The 19,446-nt window shown below is 46.0% G+C and overlaps 1 protein-coding gene across 2 annotated transcripts in view; it reads left to right on the top strand.

Annotated features, from left to right (window-relative positions):
* Positions 1-19,446, top strand: part of LBR (lamin B receptor) — a 54,208-nt gene that overhangs the window by 12,218 nt on the left and 22,544 nt on the right. The window contains exons 2-5 of one of the 2 annotated variants that reach the window (XM_040430562.1): positions 3,052-3,224; positions 9,741-9,944; positions 10,764-10,865; positions 18,693-18,873. In XM_040430562.1, the coding sequence (XP_040286496.1) occupies positions 3,060-3,224; positions 9,741-9,944; positions 10,764-10,865; positions 18,693-18,873 (652 nt within the window). In that variant the 5' untranslated portion in view covers positions 3,052-3,059. The remainder of the gene's footprint in view (positions 1-3,051; positions 3,225-9,740; positions 9,945-10,763; positions 10,866-18,692; positions 18,874-19,446) is intronic. The other variant, XM_040430563.1, reaches the window with a different exon arrangement.

The following is a 19,446-nucleotide window of genomic DNA, read 5'->3' on the forward strand; positions in this document are numbered from 1 at the left end:
CTATCTCAGCAGTGCACTTGAAGGGCTCTCTGAATCAGGAAGCAGACTTCCTCAGCAGACAGAAAATAGACCAGTCGGAGGGGTCATTGAAACAGGTGGTGTTCGAGACAATAACCAGAAGATGAGGCCTACCCATGATAGACCTGTTCACCTCGAGAAAATACAAAACTAGGAACTTTCTGTTCGCTAAACCCGAGAGACCACCCCTGGAGAATCGATGGTCTCTCACTCATATGGAATTGGGGCTTGGCATATGCCTTTCCCCCTGATTCCGAGAGTAATTCAGAAAATCATGGAAGGAAGGACTGATCACGCCTTTTCGGCCAAAAAGGAGCTGGTTCCCTCTACTTCAGAGATTGGCAATAGAGGAACCGTGGAAGTTACCGCCCATCCAGGACATTCTTCATCAAGGTCCTATTCTTCATCCTCATCCACAGTTCCTCAATCTCACAGCCTGGATCCTGAAGTCGCCATACTAAAACACCAAGGTCTCTCTGACAAAGTAATTTCCACAATGAAATGCTGTTGAAAGAAAGTAACATCTGCAATATACCTAAAGATATGGAAGAAGTTCTGCTCATGGTCCGGGGACACAGAGCCTAATCTCAGAGAACCTAACATCCAGAAGATCCTTGACTTCTTGCAGAATGGTCTTGGGCTGGGACTTACACCCTCTACACTGAAACTGCAAATCTCCGCACTCAGTACTTTCTTTGACACCAGTCTCGCTGATCATAGGTGGGTTAAGCGGTTTATTAGAGCAGCAACCAGGTTAAGGCCCTCCCTAAGATCTCGTACTCCTACCTGGGACCTAAACCTAGTCCTAAACAGACTTGCGTATCCTCCCTTTGAACCGCTGGAAGACTGCACAACAAAATTGCTCTCCTTCAAAACCACCTTTCTCATCGCCATCACCTCGGCCAGAAGACTGGGAGAAATACAGGCACTCTCCATAAGGGAACCATATCTGACTATCTCTGACGATAGGATTGTTTTGAGACTGGATCCGGGATTCCTGCCCAAGGTAGTTTTCAACTATCACAGAAGCCAGGAAATCCTCTTCCTCCTCCTTTTGTGACAAACCAAAAAATCTGAATGAAAGCGACTTCCATACTCTCGACGTCAGACGTACTGTACTAAAATATCTGGAAGTCACAAAAGACTTGAAGAAATCTGACAGTCTTCTCATCCAGTTTGCGGAAAAAAATAAGGGCTTAAAGGTCTCTAAGTCCTCTATTGCCCGATAGATTAAAGATACCATCTCTCTGCTACAAACTTCAAGACCTGGATTAACCCGCAAACATTCACACTCACTCCACTAGAGCAGTTTCCACCACTTTTGCAGAAAAAGCAGGCGCTTCCCTAGATGACATATGCAGGCCAGCCACCTGGTCAAGCATACACACCTTTGTTAAACATTACCGCTTGGATTTACCGAGGTCCTCCGACCTTTTATATGGACACAAAGTCCTTCAGGTGGTCCCCCCCCCATTGTATAATTTTATAATTCTCCTGTGTGGCCCTCATGGTGATGAAATGGAAATCCGGAATTAGACTTGCCGATAATTGTTTTTCATGAGATCACCATGACTGCCCATAATTCCCTTCCCCTTTTCTTTTGTTATTGGTATGAAGTAATTCCCTTTTTGAGGTATGACGTAATACCTTGAACTATTGTGTTATGAGTCTGGCACTTAGTAATCTTTGAAACACTGAGGAGTGGTGGTGGGAGGGGGCAATTTAACCTCTTCTCTGTTTCTGCCCCTAAAGAGGTCATGGGTCAATCTCCTGTGTGGCCGTCATGGTGATCTCATGGAAACAGAATTACCGGTAAGTCTAATTCCGGATTTTCACCACATTATACACTGCTCGTTTCCATGGTTACGACCACCCTGTAATCCATCAGTGGTGGTCGTGCTTTCACACTATAGAAGAAAGTGTCGGCCTCTCTGGTGGCTGGGAGCGCACACTGGCTAGTGATTTTTTCTTTATATTGTGCAAGCACGACCACCACTGATGGATTGCAGGGTGGTCTGTAACCATGGAAACGAGCAGTGTACAATGTAATGGAAAATGAATCCAGCCAGCAAAGGATGCAATATGGGTAATAACTAGGGCTGCACGATATGGGAATTGTGTTGCGATTAGGGCCCTAAAAATTGCGATAACGATGTGTGATATTTTAAGCAAATTGTGCTAGAGGTCTATTGGCACTGTTATGGGGGATCTGTGGATGGCACACTGTGATGGAGGGGATCTGTGGATGGCACACTGTGATGGAGGGGATCTGTGGATGGCACATTGTGATGGAGGGGATCTGTGGATGGCACACTGTGATGGAGGGGATCTGTGGATGGCACACTGTGATGGAGGGGATCCACAGATTCCCCCCCCCCCCCCCCCCCCCCCCCCATAATAGTGTCCCTGCAGTGTGAAGGGGCTGGGGGCCGGCATCTGTATTAGGTATGACAGCGGGGACCAGTGCAGTCCCTGTATTCTAATGCACTGGCCCCGCTCACTGTTGTATAATCTTATCTAACCTGTAGGCATTGTTAAAATATAATAATCATGTGTAATCCAGCTGTATTACTTACAGCTAAGTTCCGTAGAAGAGAGGAGGGAGGGAGGACAGGCGGGCGACGCGTCACTCACTATGTCACGGGCCCTCACTACATCGCGCGACGCCTGCTTCATCCATAAAGTGGGCGGTCCCGGTGGATGATGTAGTGAGTGACGCTGTGCGTTTTGGTGTCCGTCTGACGAAACTGAGCCAAACCGAGCCGTCCTGGCACACAATGTAAGTCAATGGGAACTGTTTTCACTGACACAATCTGGCACAATAGAAAACGGATCCGTCCTCCATTGACTTTCAATGGTGTTCAAGACAGATCTGTCTTGGCTATGTTACAGATAATACAAACAGATCCGTTGTGAACGGATGTAGACGGTTGTATTATCTGAACGGATCCATGGCGGATCTGCACCAAACGTGAGTGTGAATGTAGCCCTAGCTGTAGTGATATATATGCATTAACTTTCATTGCATTGCAGACTTGAAAATGCCAGGCCAAAGATTCAGCGATGGAGATGCTGCCATGGCGAGATGGCCGGGGAGCAACCTGTACTTTGAAATCCAGATCTTGTCGTTTGATTCCAGCTCACAGCTTTATTCTGTGCTGTTTAAGGACGGGACTGATATGAACATTAAAGAAAGTGACATTCGGGTGAGATTTAGTTTTGCTTTTTACCATTCTACTTATTTACTGCAACTTCTGTGAATACGTGACAAAGCAGCAAGCGAACCAAAAGCAAACATTTTGTCATGGATTGTCCAGTGCCCAAAGCTTGTTTCACTACGGCTTATTTGCAACTCCTTTCTGTGTGAAATAATACATGAGAAAAAAGGCTCAGGACATGCAGCCATCAGTAGGATCATCAGTCCCTGAGCATTTTTATGGCAGCTGGTTTACGTAGTGATGACATTGTGTTTATACAGTCAGGGCATATGGATGTCATAGAGGGGGGTCATCAGTATCAGATCAGCGGGGGTCCCAACACCTGGCCGCTGGCATCACTATGCTGTGTTACCTTCACTTGAATGGGAGCGGAGCTACAGCATCCCAGCGCGGCCACTGCACTTTGAGTGGAGCCGTGCTTCTACCTCCGTCCACTGTCATTTCAGGTGCCGGCAGCTACCAAGGACAGAGTATTGGGCCCACACAATCTAATATTGATGACAATTATTAGGAATAGGTCACCAATAGCTAGCCATTCCTGTATTATACCTGCTGGAGGTTTTTATAAATAAATTGCTAGCAGTCTGCAGTAAAGGTATTGCTGAGTGTTACCTGTTGTCATATATCTTCTATATAAAAAGAATCTTCATATAAGAGGATCAAAATTTTTTTTATATATATACACACACTGCTCAAAAAAATAAAGGGAACACAAAAATAACACATCCTAGATCTGAATGAAATATTCTTCTGAAATACTTTGTTCTTTACATAGTTGAATGTGCTGACAACAAAATTACACACAAATAAAAAAATGGAAATCTAATTTTTCAGCCCATGGAGGTCTGGATTTGGAGTCACACTCAAAATTAAAGTGGAAAAACACACTACAGGCTGATCCAACTTTGATGTAATGTCCTTAAAACAAGTCAAAATGAGGCTCAGTAGTGTGTGTGGCCTCCACGTGCCTGTATGACCTCTCTACAACGCCTGCGCATGCTCCTGATGAGGTGGCGGACGTTCTCCTGAGGGATCTCCTCCCAGACCTGGACTAAAGCATCTGCCAACTCCTGGACAGTCTGTTGGTGGATAGAGCGAGACATGATGTCCCAGATGTGCTCAATTGGATTCAGGTCTGGGGAACGGGCGGGCCAGTCCATAGCATCAATGCCTTCGTCTTGCAGGAACTGCTGACACACTCCAGCCACATGAGGTCTAGCATTGTCTTGCATTAGGAGGAACCCAGGGCCAATCGCACCAGCATATGGTCTCACAAGGGGTCTGAGGATCTCATCTCGGTACCTAATGGCAGTCAGGCTACCTCTGGGGAGCACATGGAGGGCTGTGCGGCCCTCCAAAGAAATGCCACCCCACACCATTACTGACCCAATGCCAAACCGGTCATGCTGGAGGATGTTGCAGGCAGCAGAACATTCTCCACGGCGTCTCCAGACTGTCACGTCTGTCACATGTGCTCAGTGTGAACCTGCTTTCATCTGTGAAGAGCACAGGGCGCCAGTGGCGAATTTGCCAATCTTGGTGTTCTCTGGCAAATGCCAAACGTCCTGCACGGTGTTGGGCTGTAAGCACAACCCCCACCTGTGGACGTCGGGCCCTCATGGAGTCTGTTTCTGACCGTTTGAGCAGACACATGCACATTTGTGGCCTGCTGGAGGTCATTTTGCAGGGCTCTGGCAGTGCTCCTCCTGTTCCTCCTTGCACAAAGGCGGAGGTAGTGGTCCTGCTGCTGGGTTGTTGCCCTCCTACGGCCTCCTCCACGTCTCCTGATGTACTGGCCTGTCTCCTGGTAGCGCCTCCATGCTCTGGACACTACGCTGACAGACACAGCAAACCTTCTTGCCACAGCTCGCATTGATGTGCCATCCTGGATAAGCTGCACTACCTGAGCCACTTGTGTGGGTTGTAGACTCCGTCTCATGCTACCACTAGAGTGAAAGCACCGCCAGCATTCAAAAGTGATCAAAACATCAGCCAGGAAGCATAGGAACTGAGAAGTGGTCTGTGGTCACCACCTGCAGAACCACTCCTTTATTGGGGGTGTCTTGCTAATTGCCTACAATTTCCACCTGTTGTCTATCCCATTTGCACATCAGCATGTGAAATTGATTGTCACTCAGTGTTGCTTCCTAAGTGGACAGTTTGATTTCACCGAAGTGTGATTGACTTGGAGTTACATTGTGTTGTTTAAGTGTTCCCTTTATTTTTTTTGAGCAGTGTGTATATGTATGTATGTATGTATGTATGTATGTGTGTAATAAATATATATATATATCTGTCTCTCATCCTTCAGGCGGACATAAACACCTCTAAGTTCTTTTATCGAGTATCTTAATTTGATTTGTGCAAGCAGTGAAACGAAGGCGCAATTGTATATGCAAAATATGTCGTTTATTATAAAACAAAGAATATATAATCAATACAATTGCAAAGCAAACCATGAAGTTACAAAATAATACCCAAAATATGCCACACGGTGGTGCTAACACACCCCTATCTCAACAGCACAGTTCAACTTAGTTACTTATGACAACTATTGTCATACCTTTTAACAAACAGACCAATAATTTATATACCAAGAGAAACTTAGGATCTTCTGTTTATCAAACAGGCTATAACCATAAAACACGGATTATGTTTCTAAAATAGGCTGTAGAGACAGTCCGGCTTGTCTGAAATGTGGAAGTGCTGAGGCAGATCTACTTCATATGTTGTGGGCATGCCCTTCACTGACATCGTATTGGAAGGCTGTAATACACCTAGTAAACAAGGTATATAGTGCCAATTTTACCCTAGAGCCTAAGTTGTGCCTATTGGGCATAATACCAGAAGATAATCTACAATCTGTTATAGCTACTGGAATAGGGAGAATGCTATACCAGGCAAGAAAAACGTTAGCGGCAAAATGGATCCAATCAATACCTCCAGATATTTCGGAATATGTTGCTAAACTAAATATGGTGATTCGCCTGGAAAAGGGAGTATACCAAAAAAGGAAAAATCTGTCCAAATTTGAGGCGATATGGGGAAGCTGGATTGATAATTCCGGATGCTGTAGTCCGATACTTTTTTTCAAGTAGTCACCGATACCGAATACCGATACTTTTTTTAAATGTCATGTGACCGTTTTGGGGGATCTGTGGATGACGCTGTTATGGGGGATCTGTGGATGGCACTGTTATGGGGGACCTGTGGATGGTGCTGTTATGGGGGATCTGTGGATGGCACTGTTATGGGGGACCTGTGGATGGCACTGTTATGGGGGATCTGTGGATGGCACTGTTATGGGGGACCTGTGGATGGCACTGTTATGGGGGACCTGTGGATGGCACTGTTATGGGGGATCTGTGGATGGCACTGTTATGGGGGATCTGTGGATGGCACTGTTATGGGGGATCTGTGGATGGCACTGTTATGGGGGATCTGTGGATGGCACTGTTATGGGGGATCTGTGGATGGCACTGTTATGGGGATCTGTGGATGGTGCTGTTATGGGGGATCTGTGGATGGCACTGTTATGGGGATCTGTGGATGGCACTGTTATGGGGATCTGTGGATGGCACTGTTATGGGGGATCTGTGGATGGCACTGTTATGGGGGATCTGTGGATGGCACTGTTATGGGGATCTGTGGATGGTACTGCTATGGGGTGGGATATCTGTGGATGGCATTGTTATGGGGTGGGGGGATCTGAGGATGGCATTGTTATTTGGTGGGGGATCTGTGGATGGAACTGTTATGGGGAGGATCTGTGGATGACACTGCTATATGTCATCCACAGATCCCCCTCATAACAGTGTCCCCCAATACACCGGGCCCCGCCGCTCACCGAAGTATTTATAAACGTGAATCCTTATCCTGTTGTTAAGTTGAACTAACGCTGCCCTCTCCCATGTTCCCCTGTATCCCCCTGTATCCCCACAGCACTTACTTAAGCTTCCATAGCAGGCAGAGCGGACGGCACCAGTAACGTCACTCACTGACGTCGCGCGCCTGCTCCGCCTGCTTCACTCATAAAGTGGGCGGAGCAGGCGCTCTACGTCAGTGAGTGACGTTACTGCTGCCGTCTGCTCTGCCTGCTATGGAAGCTTAAGTAAGTGCTGTGGGGATACAGGGGAACATGGGAGAGGGCAGCGTTAGTTCAACTTAACAACAGGATAAGGATTCACGTTTATAAATACTTCGGTGAGCGGCGGGGCCCGGTGTAAGAGTACAGTGACTGCACCGGGCCCCGCCCATAGTTACGCCCATAGTATTCTATTTATGTATCGGGGCGGGGTATCGGCGGCTGAGTACCGCCGAGAAAACTCGGAATCGGTCCCGATACCGATACTAGTATCGGTATCGGGACAACCCTAATTGTTATAAATGTGTCCTGCTCTTGTAGGGTTAGGGGAGGAGGGAGGGGGTTACTTGTTAAGTGGAGGTTTTATTGATTTCCCTAAGGGTGTTTATATTGTAAGACTATATGCTTGGATATATCACTTGACTATGTAGTCATATGTTTTGTACTATATTTATTGTAAATATCTGACAATGGATATACTTTTTGTCTACAAGCATGACATAATGATGTTAAAAAGACTGAAAACTGATAATAAATATCTGATTGAAAAAACCAAACACTGATTATACAGGAAAATAAATGTTATCCCTTGACTGTTTTCCTATGACCAATCAAAAATATATTAATATGATAAAATATTCAGCTCAGCAATCAGACTATGGAAAATAACTTTCCAAGGGTTTTAGTCCTCTTAAAATAATGTCAGATCTTCCATTAACAATATGCATCTTTGCTAAGAGAATAATCAGCATTATGGAGGCACCTAACACTATATATTCTCACAGTATGGGGACTGTTGGCTATATACCAAGAGAAATATCTTATTAATATTACGAGCAGTAAACACAATATACGTTACCGGGGCAAAGGTAGACAGAGTTCAGATGGGACCAGTTCTCAAGAACTTTCCTAGTAGTTAAAAAAAAATATCCAAGTTTCTTCTGGTATAGTTTTTTCTTTTTGAGTTTTTCTTTTGGTCTTGCTTGAATGAACTCCCTTGATGCTCTGCACACGAGTAATTATTCCCCACCTTATCTAAGAATCATCCCCTTCTAGATTAGGGATTACCAATCAGGTAAGGTGGGTGTATTTGCATGCTAATGACACAATGATGTCATATTAACCCTTGACATGGTATAAAACGAATGGTAAAATAATATAATATTGTCTATCTGCCTCCGGATGGCACTGTGGTACTGCAGATGAATATCACAACCTTAAACATTAATTCTAAATACCTAATATGTTCACATGACCTTCATAACCTTATCAATATACATCATTAAGGAAGGTCTCTTCCTGACACTTTTAATTACCTATAACCTAGACTTGTTGGAGTCATTGTCTTCTCCTATCTTTTTGAATATATGTTAATAGATAACGGTATATACCGGCCTTGATACTCGGCATCGGGACTTGTATACTTTACTTGTCTACATGGATGAGTAACTATCCTCTGAAATAACATTTAACTCTTCTCAGAAATCCAATTACCAGAAACCTACTTCGATACATTGTTACACATAAATGACACATTATATGAATTATTGGTTAAAATATGTTGTAAAACTAAATATACCATACAGAAATATATATAATATAATTATGAATATATAAATTGGACCTCACACAGCAGGTGTGCCTCAAGGATAAATTCTTATCTTGTCACGGCTTATCCATGAAACATTGTTCGCTTCGGACAGACATGTTTGAAGAAGCCAGTATACTCCTCATAGATAAAACCATATCGTTAGCAATAACTTTTAAAATACAATGTCCGTTCATGTTCACAATTTATTTTTATGTAAACTGAACTTGCCATGAACTTATCTTGGCTTCTTCAGCCACATTACAGACTTTTGGTTCAAGCTGATTTCTTCTTAAAGGCAATGAGCATTCATTTTGGCTATAATATTAGATGATAATGTATACTTATGAAAATGCGCAACACTGTAGCGGGTGTGTCTGTGTCCAATCACTGCTGCCAGTGTCAGACTGTGCACGGACACCCCCCCCCCCCCCCCCAGCTAGTAACACCCATCTGTACCTTTACTAGTACTGACAATTGATTCTTGAACTTCTAGTAGAAATAATAGAGGAATGGCACAACATAGTGATAAGAATGAAAGCTCCAGGATTGTTGTTACATGGGGGATGCAGGTAGTTACTAAAACTGACATGTCAGTAGATGACAGGTCCTCTAACTAGCCAGGTCACATTTATGTAAAATGTCTTTTTCACCAGTGGTGCAAAATTATTAGGAACCTTTTGGTAGCAAAAGGATAAATGTGCGCTCTAAAGATTAATTCATACATTTGTTCTTAATGGTCTCCATTAAAAATGTTCTATTTAACAATTATTTTGCTTATGTTGGCTTTTTCTTCCCCTCGATAATTGATTACTTTCTGTTCTTATGACAGTCCTTGCATATGTTCCGACCCAAGAAAGGTTCTTCCTCTCCTTCAAGAAGGAGAAGTAGAAGCAGATCAAGATCTCGCTCACCTGCGCGCACACCATCTCACAGGCGCTCTCCGGGACGTACCCCAAAGACAGACCCAAAGTCATCACCGCTTGTCCGAGATAGTCGAAAGGGGGATATTTTAAAAGTTCACCTAACTCCACTGGTAAAGCCCTTGTTTTATTTTTCTACCAAATTGTCTTACTACTTTGCATTAAATTTTCCACGTGTGCTCAAATCGATTCTCATAAGGCCGAATGCACACGGCCGTATTCCGCGGCCGAGAGCGGTCCGTGGTATGACGGGCTGGATTCCTGTTCAGAGCAGGAGCGCACGGCCTCATTGGTTGCTATGATGCCGTGCGCTTCATGCCGCTGCTGCACTACAGTAATACATACGAGTGTATTACTGTAGTGTGGCGGCATGAAGCGCACTGCATCATAGCAACCAATGAGGCCGTGCGCTCCTGCTCTGAACAGGAATCCAGCCCGTCATACCACGGACCGCTCTCGGCCGCGGAACACAGCCGTGTGCATTCGGCCTAAATCAAATATTCAGTTCTCTCTCCCGGACTGACTTAATTATGGGCTTTAGTCAGAGCTGATTGTTCATTTTTGTTGACATTCCAAATCTGCTGTGAAATCTGTAGGGAAAGAGCCTTGGGCTGCGTTCACGTTTCAGAGATCCGGCATAATTGCCAGCTGTCGACCGGACAAAAAGAAAGCCAGTGCATCCGGCTTTTTTGTCCGGCAGAAGCCCGTCATTTATGCTGGAAATCGGCAAGACATTCATTGCAGTCAATGGGGGTCTGGCCGGCTTCCATGTGCCAGAACAACCTGCCGGAACTCCAAACTGAGATGAGAACTCTGCATTACTGAGAAGCTGTGAACCCCAAAAATGTATTATTATATCCCCAATGCATAGGTTAATTACCTAGCTTCTTAACTTCTACGTCATACAATAGTTTTTTTTTTTTTTTTTTTAGAAACCTAAAGATTTTATTGTCGAGACAAGAAATGGCAAAGATGCCATTACAAGACATGCCAATCCCTACAGAGAGTCTCCAGTCATTCAGGCAGAGGAGAAGGTAAGATTGTATAGTTTAGTGAGTGGAAATGTATGTTCCTAGTGCTGTGCTGAATTTAGAAACTTTAAGGGCTCTTTCGCACGAGCGGATACAGTGCGGGTAATCCGCTGTGTGAAAGACAGCCAAGCCCCGCTCCGGACAGCAGAGACACAGAGCAGTAACATGACTGATAATGCTCCGTGCCTCTCTGTGACCTTTTTACTAAAAAATCTGAGATAAAGTTGTCACCGTGTTTATGTAGTAAAAATATCACAGAGAGGCACTGAGCATTATCAATCATGTTATTGCTCCGTGTCTCTGCTGTCCGGAGCGGGGCTTGGCTTTCTTTCACGCAGCGGATTACCCGCACGGCATTGCTCATGTGAAAGAGCCCTAAGGCTTGAATCACACATGCTGTTTTTGGTATGTATTTTTGAGCCAAAGCTAAGAAGAGATTCAAAAAGAATGGGAAATATAAAGAAATGACTGTTCCTTCCTGCTGAATCCACTTTGGGCTTTGGTGAACGAATAAGGACCCAGAGTGAGAATAAGCTCAGGGAAGGAAATCATTCCAATACGTATATACATTTACCAGTTACTGGCAAATCAGCCCTCCTCTAATGAGCTAGTAAAACATATACATAAGTTTTAACTTATGAAAATAAATGTATGGGTCAGAAAAGTACTCATTAAAGTAATAACTGTCGTATTTTCTTTTTTTTGAGTATTGGATTGTGGGGATTAATATAACCTTGGTGGCCCTATTTCAACTTTTCACTGTGTATTCAATTACACCCTAATTCCACAGTTTTGTCCCCTGTACTGCCTACTTTTACCTGTGCTTAAAATAGGGTTGCTAGGCATGGTCCGAGGACGGAGGACACTGCCTGCAAGGTCAGACTACTGACAGCCAGGGACTGTAAGTAAATAAAGCCAGGTCCTCCCAGCAGCTGATAACAGTGCCTGGGCTGTGTGCACTTCTCCCTGTCCCTGCGCTTGGCAGACGCTCCCTCACTCAGCAGAGCTGGACAATGCAGAGTGGACCCAGCGCAGAGCAGGGAAGGGAGATCTGCCGTCTGCTCAGTGTATAAATGAAAGCAACATGTGGTAAGAGGACCCCTTTGTGCTGCAGGAGATTAACCCTTTAGGGGGGAGGGCTCTGGTTACTGACACTTTTGGGGGGCTATTGTTACTGGCTAGTGAGGGCAGGCGAGATTAGCCTCAGGATGAGGGCAGTAGCGGCCATCTTAACTGAATAGTGAAATTGCAGTTTTATGCAGACTGGTTGCCAAGGGCTGAATCTTATTAAATATGGGGTAAGTCAGTCTAATAGTAACTGATTCTGGAATATCATGTTATTAGTAACTACATATATGAAAATTGAAATTGGGGTCTAAGTGTGACAGTTATCCTTTAACCCTTTCAAGACCCTGCTTTTTGTATTTAGCATTTAAGTTTTTGACTTCCTGCCTTTCCGGAGCCATTATATTTATAATTTTTTTATTTCTTTATTTTTTACTTTATTTTACATTGGTCTTAGGGGACTTAAACATGTTATCTTTTATATTGCTAGTCATGCAGCCAATGGCAGAAGAGGACGAGCCTCCCTAGCGCCACCCTTAGTCGGTACTGCAACGAAACTGTACATATGTTACTAAAAGTGCTCTGCTGTCCAACTAAAATCTGATAGAGTAGAGCATCTACATTCTTCACAATTACACTAAGTTTTTTAAAGCATCCTGTGATGAGCCATGCAGCCAATGGCAGACGGGGAAGAGCCTCCCTAGCGTCACCCGCAATGCTAGGGAGGCTGCTCTTCTCCCCCCTTCCCAATGCGGACAGATCTTTTTTCTCCGGCACAATAGAAAAATTGGATTTTTTGTACTCACCGTAAAATCCTTTTCTCGTAGTAGGCATTGGGGGACACAGCACCATGGGTATACGTCCAACTACCACTAGGAGGCACTAGACACAAAAAGTGTTGGCTCCTCCCCGTTGGGCTATACCCTCTCCACAGGCACAAGGCTATTCAGTTTGTACAAAAAGCAGTAGGAGAGAGGAAAAAAAGCAAGGAACCAACAACTCCCGTACCGGGAAAGATCAAGAGACCAGCCCGGAAAATCGGAAGTAAAAACATAGGGTGGGATCTGTCCCCCAATGCCTACTACGAGAAAAGGATTTTACGGTGAGTACAAAAAATCCAATTTTCTCGTGCATGGCATTGGGGGACACAGCACCATGGGACGTCCCAAAGCAGTCCCCGAGGGTGGGAAAAGAACAGCCATGCCACCGGTTGGGTATACAGGTGCAGGAGAACCATGTGACCCAACAGTAGAAAACACGGAATGGACAAGAGGTTCCATAACAAGGAAGAAACCTCAAGGAAGAATCAGAGAAGACTGACAGCACCCCAGGAAAAATGCCTGGAAGAAAATCCCAAATGCAAGAAGGCGGCAAAAGGGAACACAGAGCTCAGCCAAGGGCTGGAGAAAAAATTAGGACAGCACCGCGTGTTGGGACTACCTAACGCTCTAAATTGTCTCAGACCCAAAGAGCGAAAAAACCTGTGGCCAACCCCTGACAGGCCAGGGGAGAAAGGAAACAAGGAAGTACTGGAAGCCAAACGAGTGAGTGAAGCCGTAGCAAGGCTCACATGTGAAGGGAGCAGGTCTCCCCTCACCGCAAGCCAGATGATGAAGTTATGCGCCCTATTTAAAAGGCGAAAACCCAAGGCTGCTAGAGGAAACCGCCAACCCTTGGAGAAGGAGGGGGTTGTAGGTAAAAGCCAGGAAAAAAGAGTAAGACCTGCGTCCCAAAAACAGGAGATGAGGCCCTAGTCTCGGAAAACAAGATATCACTGTGAAGCGTAAGACCAGAGGAAACTCTGGGCATGTGAAGCATCAGGGAAAAAAGGAACCAGATACAGGCCCAGGAAATCTCAGCAGGACACACTGGACTGAAAGACATGGAAGTAGAAGGAGAGTACTCCAACCGCCTAAGGAGGAAAGGTTCTACAACAGGAGGAGGTCCCTCCCGAAGGAGACCATACGGCGGAATTGCAAACCGTTGCGCTAAACCACTCAATACCAGGTACTTGACGTGGGAGGATGGGAAAAGAGACACGAATCCCAAGAAGACCACAAGGTTATTGGAACCCATAAAGGGAACAATCAACCCAGGCCCCGATCCCCCCCCCCAAAAAAACGATTGCCATGCAGAACCTGAGTGGTCAAATAAACGGGGACCAGGGACTCCAGAAGGAGTACCCGGGATGGGCTCACAAGGAACCAGGAGCTGAACCACCAGAAGCCAACGCAAGCCAGAATATCCAGGAAAGGAGAGATGAAACTACCATAGGGGAAGGGACATTGGCCATGGACAACTACCCATTCCAAGAACAGTGACTAGCAAACTGTATACATTGTCCCAGAGAGGACAAGTACAGCAGCTCGGGATGTACCACTAAATTGACAGACATCCATATGCATAAGGAATGCAGAAGTCGCCATGAAAAAGCCGGGTGAGACTACACAGAAATGTAGAAACCAGCCGCGACCGGCGTACTGAAAACTCCCAGGGGGGAGAAAGTACCTGACAGGTGCAAACGACGGCAAGGTCCAAGGGGACTGCCCCTCTGACATGTAGTACAACTAAGCAGAGAATATAAGGGAATACCGAGAACACCTGGACCCAGAAGGAACTACGGGACCCTGTCCGATGCCAGAGCAATCAGCTGAAAAAATACCTGCCAGGCAGGTGTGTGGCGCTCAGTGGTCCTGTCCCTGACCCGTCAGAGAGGACGTCCAGCGATGAAAAATGCTGATGACCCCAGAAGGATTCCATGTGGCAGAGGACATCCAGCGATGACCGAAAACTGCTGCAGCGGCCGATGCTCACAGCTACGTGCCCCAACAAGGTAGAAGATCCAGTGGAGATCCCTGTACTCCACCAGGAATGGGCCACTCTGTAATAGGAAACAACGCGAGTACTCCTCTATAACATGGGGTAACGCGAAGCGCAGCAAACCGTAGTACCTTATAGAGATGGCAAGAGCAACCCTAGCACAAAGGCCAACAACCACCTGGCCATGGTGTAGGGAGCATGGTTGTATGTGGACCACCCGCCAGATCAGAACAGATCAGCCATATACTGGAGCTACAATAAGTAGCACTAGACCGACAAGGTGGGGGTTGGGCTGGCCCACCCCTGCCAGATATGGAAACCATGCACATGCAGAACCAGGATGGCCTGTTGTAGACAGTGCCCTGAGAAGTACAAGGAGACCATTGAGCACGACAGAAACGGAGTGGAGATGTATGGAAGAACCAAAAGGGTGAAACCAACATCCGCAGCACAGATTAGAACCTGGGGGCAGAAAGCACCCAGTAATACAGAAACTGTATGGGCCACAGATTGCACCATAGGGCCCAGCACCTTGAGTAATACAACCACACGCCTAAAATATAGGGAAAGTGGCTGCATGTCTAAGGAGAGTGGAAACATAGCCACAGAATCTGGGAATGCTACTGCATCTGGAGGGTACAGGTACTCAACCTGGAAAGTAGAAATATGGCTGCTTAGTGCAGAAAACGACCAGAAAGGTGTAATGGGTACAGCATCTGGAGATGGTAGAGGTACTACCTTTAAGATCGGAGCAATGTGGCCACATGGTGCACCCTAGAACCAGAGAGGTGCAACAGCTACCGCGTTAGCAATGGTACCTATATTCCGCCCGGGAAGGGGAAAATAGGGCCGCACGGTACCACAAAGAACAAGACAGGTGCACACTACAATCAGGTAGGTGAAATGGCAACTGAAGGAGGCCCTCTATTTCGCCTGAAAAAAAGGGAAACAGGGCCGCATAGTACACCATAGAGCCAGACAGGTGTAACGGCTGCAGCATCAGAGACGGTGCAGGAACTCTACCTATGAAGGGAGTAAGATGGCTGTTTGGTGCACACTATGATGAGGTAGGTGCAATGACCACGGCAATTGGAGGAGGCCTCAATATCTCGTCCGGTAAGGGAGAGAAAATGCCACTTGGTACACCATAAAGCCAGACAGGAGCAACAGCTACAGCATCAGGAAATGGTGCAGGTACTCTACCTATGAAGGGACCAAGGTGGCAGCTTGGTGCCGACTAGAACCAGACAGAGGCAATTCTACGGCAATTGAAAGTGGCCTCTATATCTCGCCCGTAGGGAGAAATGTTGCCGCATGGAACACAATAGAGCCCGCCAGGGGTATTGGCTACAGCATCGGAGATGGTGTAGGTACTCTACCTATGAAAGGGAGCAAAAAAAAGTCTGGGAACAGACAGGAGCAATTGCAACGGCAATTGAAGGCGGCCTGTATATCCCGCCCGGAAGGGAAAAATAGTGCCGCATGGAACACCATAGAGCCAGCCAGAGGTATCGGCTACAGCATCAGGAGATGTGTAGGTACTCTACCTATGAAAGGAGCAAAGTGGCTGGGAACAGACAGGTGCAATTGCCAAGGCAATTGAAGGCGGCCTGTGTATCTCGCCCGGAAGGGAGAAATAGTGCCGCATGGAACACCATAGAGCCAGCCAGGAGTAATGGCTTCAGCATCTGGAGTAGGTGTAGGTACTCTACCTATGAAAAAGAGCAAGGCGGATGGAAACAGCCATATATAATTGCTTTTCCTTACCAACCAACAGGAGGCGCTTGCCAAGAACAGGGACCCCCTGTTATGAGGTAGAGTGGCGAACACCAGCACCAGGATGGGGACCCGGTGGAAACACTCTCAAATGTGTAGAGCATAGCCCCTGGTATAGGGGAACCAGGAAGGCTTGTCAGGTACAGCCTATGGCAGTGGTGCAGGTACCCCCCTGTTAAGGAGAAGACGTACGTACCAGAGACACCAAGTAGGTGACTCATTATGCTAAACACAGGGACGGCTGCCTTACCTGTGCGGTTGAATACCTGTGCAGTCAGGGGAGCGCCATCCGAAAATCCACTAGAGGGGATACCAACCCTGGGTAGGAGAGGTTCCTCCGTGCACATTAGTCTTGACCTCCCAGAGGGCTTCTGTATGGAGGAAGACCGCCTGATGCTCTGTTCCAAGGGACAGGGCAAACAGAGCACCTGGGAGCCGGGAACGGGCCATGGAAGATGAGGCCTAGTCCCTGCAAAAGCCGGGGACTAAAGTAGCGGGGAAGGCCCAGGAGAAGCGATGCCTGGACTGTGTGGAGGAGAGAAAAAACCAACCAAGGGGGAATAGAAAGGTGGAGGAAGATGGAAGCTTCCCAGGACCCCCAGCTAAGGTGGATCCCACCCCCCTGGCCACAGGAGGGAACCTAACCCTGGGGCAGGGACAGGGGAATATACTCACTATACTCACCATCTGATGTCTTCGGGCGCCGCAGGGTCACCCCTTCGGCAGACTCAACACGGGAACCGTGGGAATGCCGGCAAGCCACTGCGGATGCAGTCTGTGGGGACTGGGTGACCGGCGATGGTACAGAAGTACGCGCCCGCAGGGGGGGCAACTAAAGTGGAACACGATGGAGCCCCAGCCTGCAGCAGGTATAACGGTGGAGATCACCGAGACCTGCAGAAGAGAGAAAAAAAGAATAAAAAATAAACAGCAGGACCTGCAAAAAAGCAGGACAGGTCTGCCTCCTACGGACACTAGACAAAAACTGAATAGCCTTGTGCCTGTGGAGAGGGTATAGCCCAACACTTTGTGTCTAGTGCCTCCTAGTGGTAGTTGGACATATACCCATGGTGCTGTGTCCCCCAATGCCATGCACGAGAAACAGATCCGTCTCCCATTGACTTTCAATGGAGTTTATGACTGATCCGTCTTGGCTATGTTACAGATGATACAATCCGTTCATGACTGATGCATGTGGTTGTATTGTAACGGATCCTTTTTTGCAGATCCATGACTGATCCGCCCAAAACGCGAGTGTGAAAGTAGCCTAACAGCGATATCTCCGGTTGTAATGAGGATAATGCTGTGTGCTTGGAATGCCATCTTTCAAGCAAGACAAAGCCGATATATCTAGCTCCTACCTATCCTGAGATTTGAGCAGCTAAAGCAGCAACACAACCCCTAAGGGTACTTTCACACTAGCGTTTTTCTTTTCCGGCATGGAGTTCCGTCCTAGGGGCTCAATACTGGAAAAGAACTGATCAGTTTTATCCCCTGCATTCTGAATGGAGAGAAATCCGTTCATGATGTCTTCAGTTCAGTCCTATTGTCTTTTCAGGACGGAGATAATACCGCAGCATGCTGCGGTTTTATCTCTGGCCAAAAAAACGGAACACTTGCCTGAATGCCGGATCCGTAATTTTTTCCCCCCATAGGAATGTATTAGTGCCGGCATTCAAAATACGCAATGCCGGATCCGTCCTGGTCTGCGCATGCGCAGACCTTTTAAAAATGTGAAAATTGCAATGCATTTTTCAGACTGATCAGGTTCAGTTTGCATACAGTTTGCCTGATCGTTCAGGCAATGGAACTGCCTGCTGGAATCACACAACGCAAGTGTGAAAGTACCCTAAGATGACTGAGCACTTGGGCAGAACTGTTAGGAGGTTAAGACGAGCGCTATTTTCTACCTGACTTGTTTCACTGCCAAGTCAGCGTCATCGGGTGGAGTCATGACAACAGCCTGTATATATGTATCTCGTGCTGTTAATTTATCAAACTTTCTATAAAGTTGTCTGTATTAGTGCTGATGGTTTTGTGTGTTGACCTCTTCATTATTGTGTTTTTGTTTCTGCTTGAAGTTTTCTCTAACTCGACTTTGCATGTTTAGAACATACTTGCAGGTAGTAAGTTCATGCAATATTTTTATTTTATTTTTTATTTTTGTTGCAGTTAAAGGTGGACGAACAGCAAATGAAAAATCTAAAGGTTTTGCGCTATGTCCAAAGGAAAGAATATTTTGCAGAATCTGAAAATAAAGATGTCAATAAAGAATTTATATTGAAACCAGAACCCACTAGGCATATTGTGCCTATTGAGAAGCCTGTGGTAGAGTTTGGAGGAGCTATAGGTAAGACAGATATAATAATTTTCTTGTAGAAGTATCCATTAAGGTTAAAGTGGTTCTCTGAGAATTCAAGAAAATGAAATGACTTAAATATTGCTTTATTATAAATATATTCCCAAATACCTTTTCATTAGTTATGACAAACAATTGAAGCAGCAGCACAGATAGTGTGAACAGGGTGCAACTCCTCAGGGAAGACAGGAGTCTCTATCACTGTATAATAAATCCAAAGAACGAGGCAGCACTCCAACTTCAGGATGAAAAGGTGATGACCCTATTTATTTCCCAACGTTTCGGCCCACTCATGATGCTTTTGTCAAGCTTGACAAAGACCTCATTGAGTGGGCCGAAACGTTGCCTGGGAAATAAATTGGGTCATCACCTTTTCACCCGAAGTTGGAGTGCTGCCTCGTTCTTTGGATTTATTTGTCATTAGTTATGGCTAGTTTTGTCTAGGGAGCAATCATCTGGGAAATAAAATGGCCGCCGTCCTAATAATGCACACAGCAGGACATCACACAGCAGGACAAGTTACTTCACAACACTGAGGTAAAGAGCTGCCGCCTCCTCTGTGCT

The sequence above is a fragment of the Bufo bufo genome, chromosome 4 (genome assembly GCF_905171765.1).
Source record: "Bufo bufo chromosome 4, aBufBuf1.1, whole genome shotgun sequence".
Taxonomy (NCBI): Eukaryota; Metazoa; Chordata; class Amphibia; order Anura; family Bufonidae; genus Bufo; species Bufo bufo.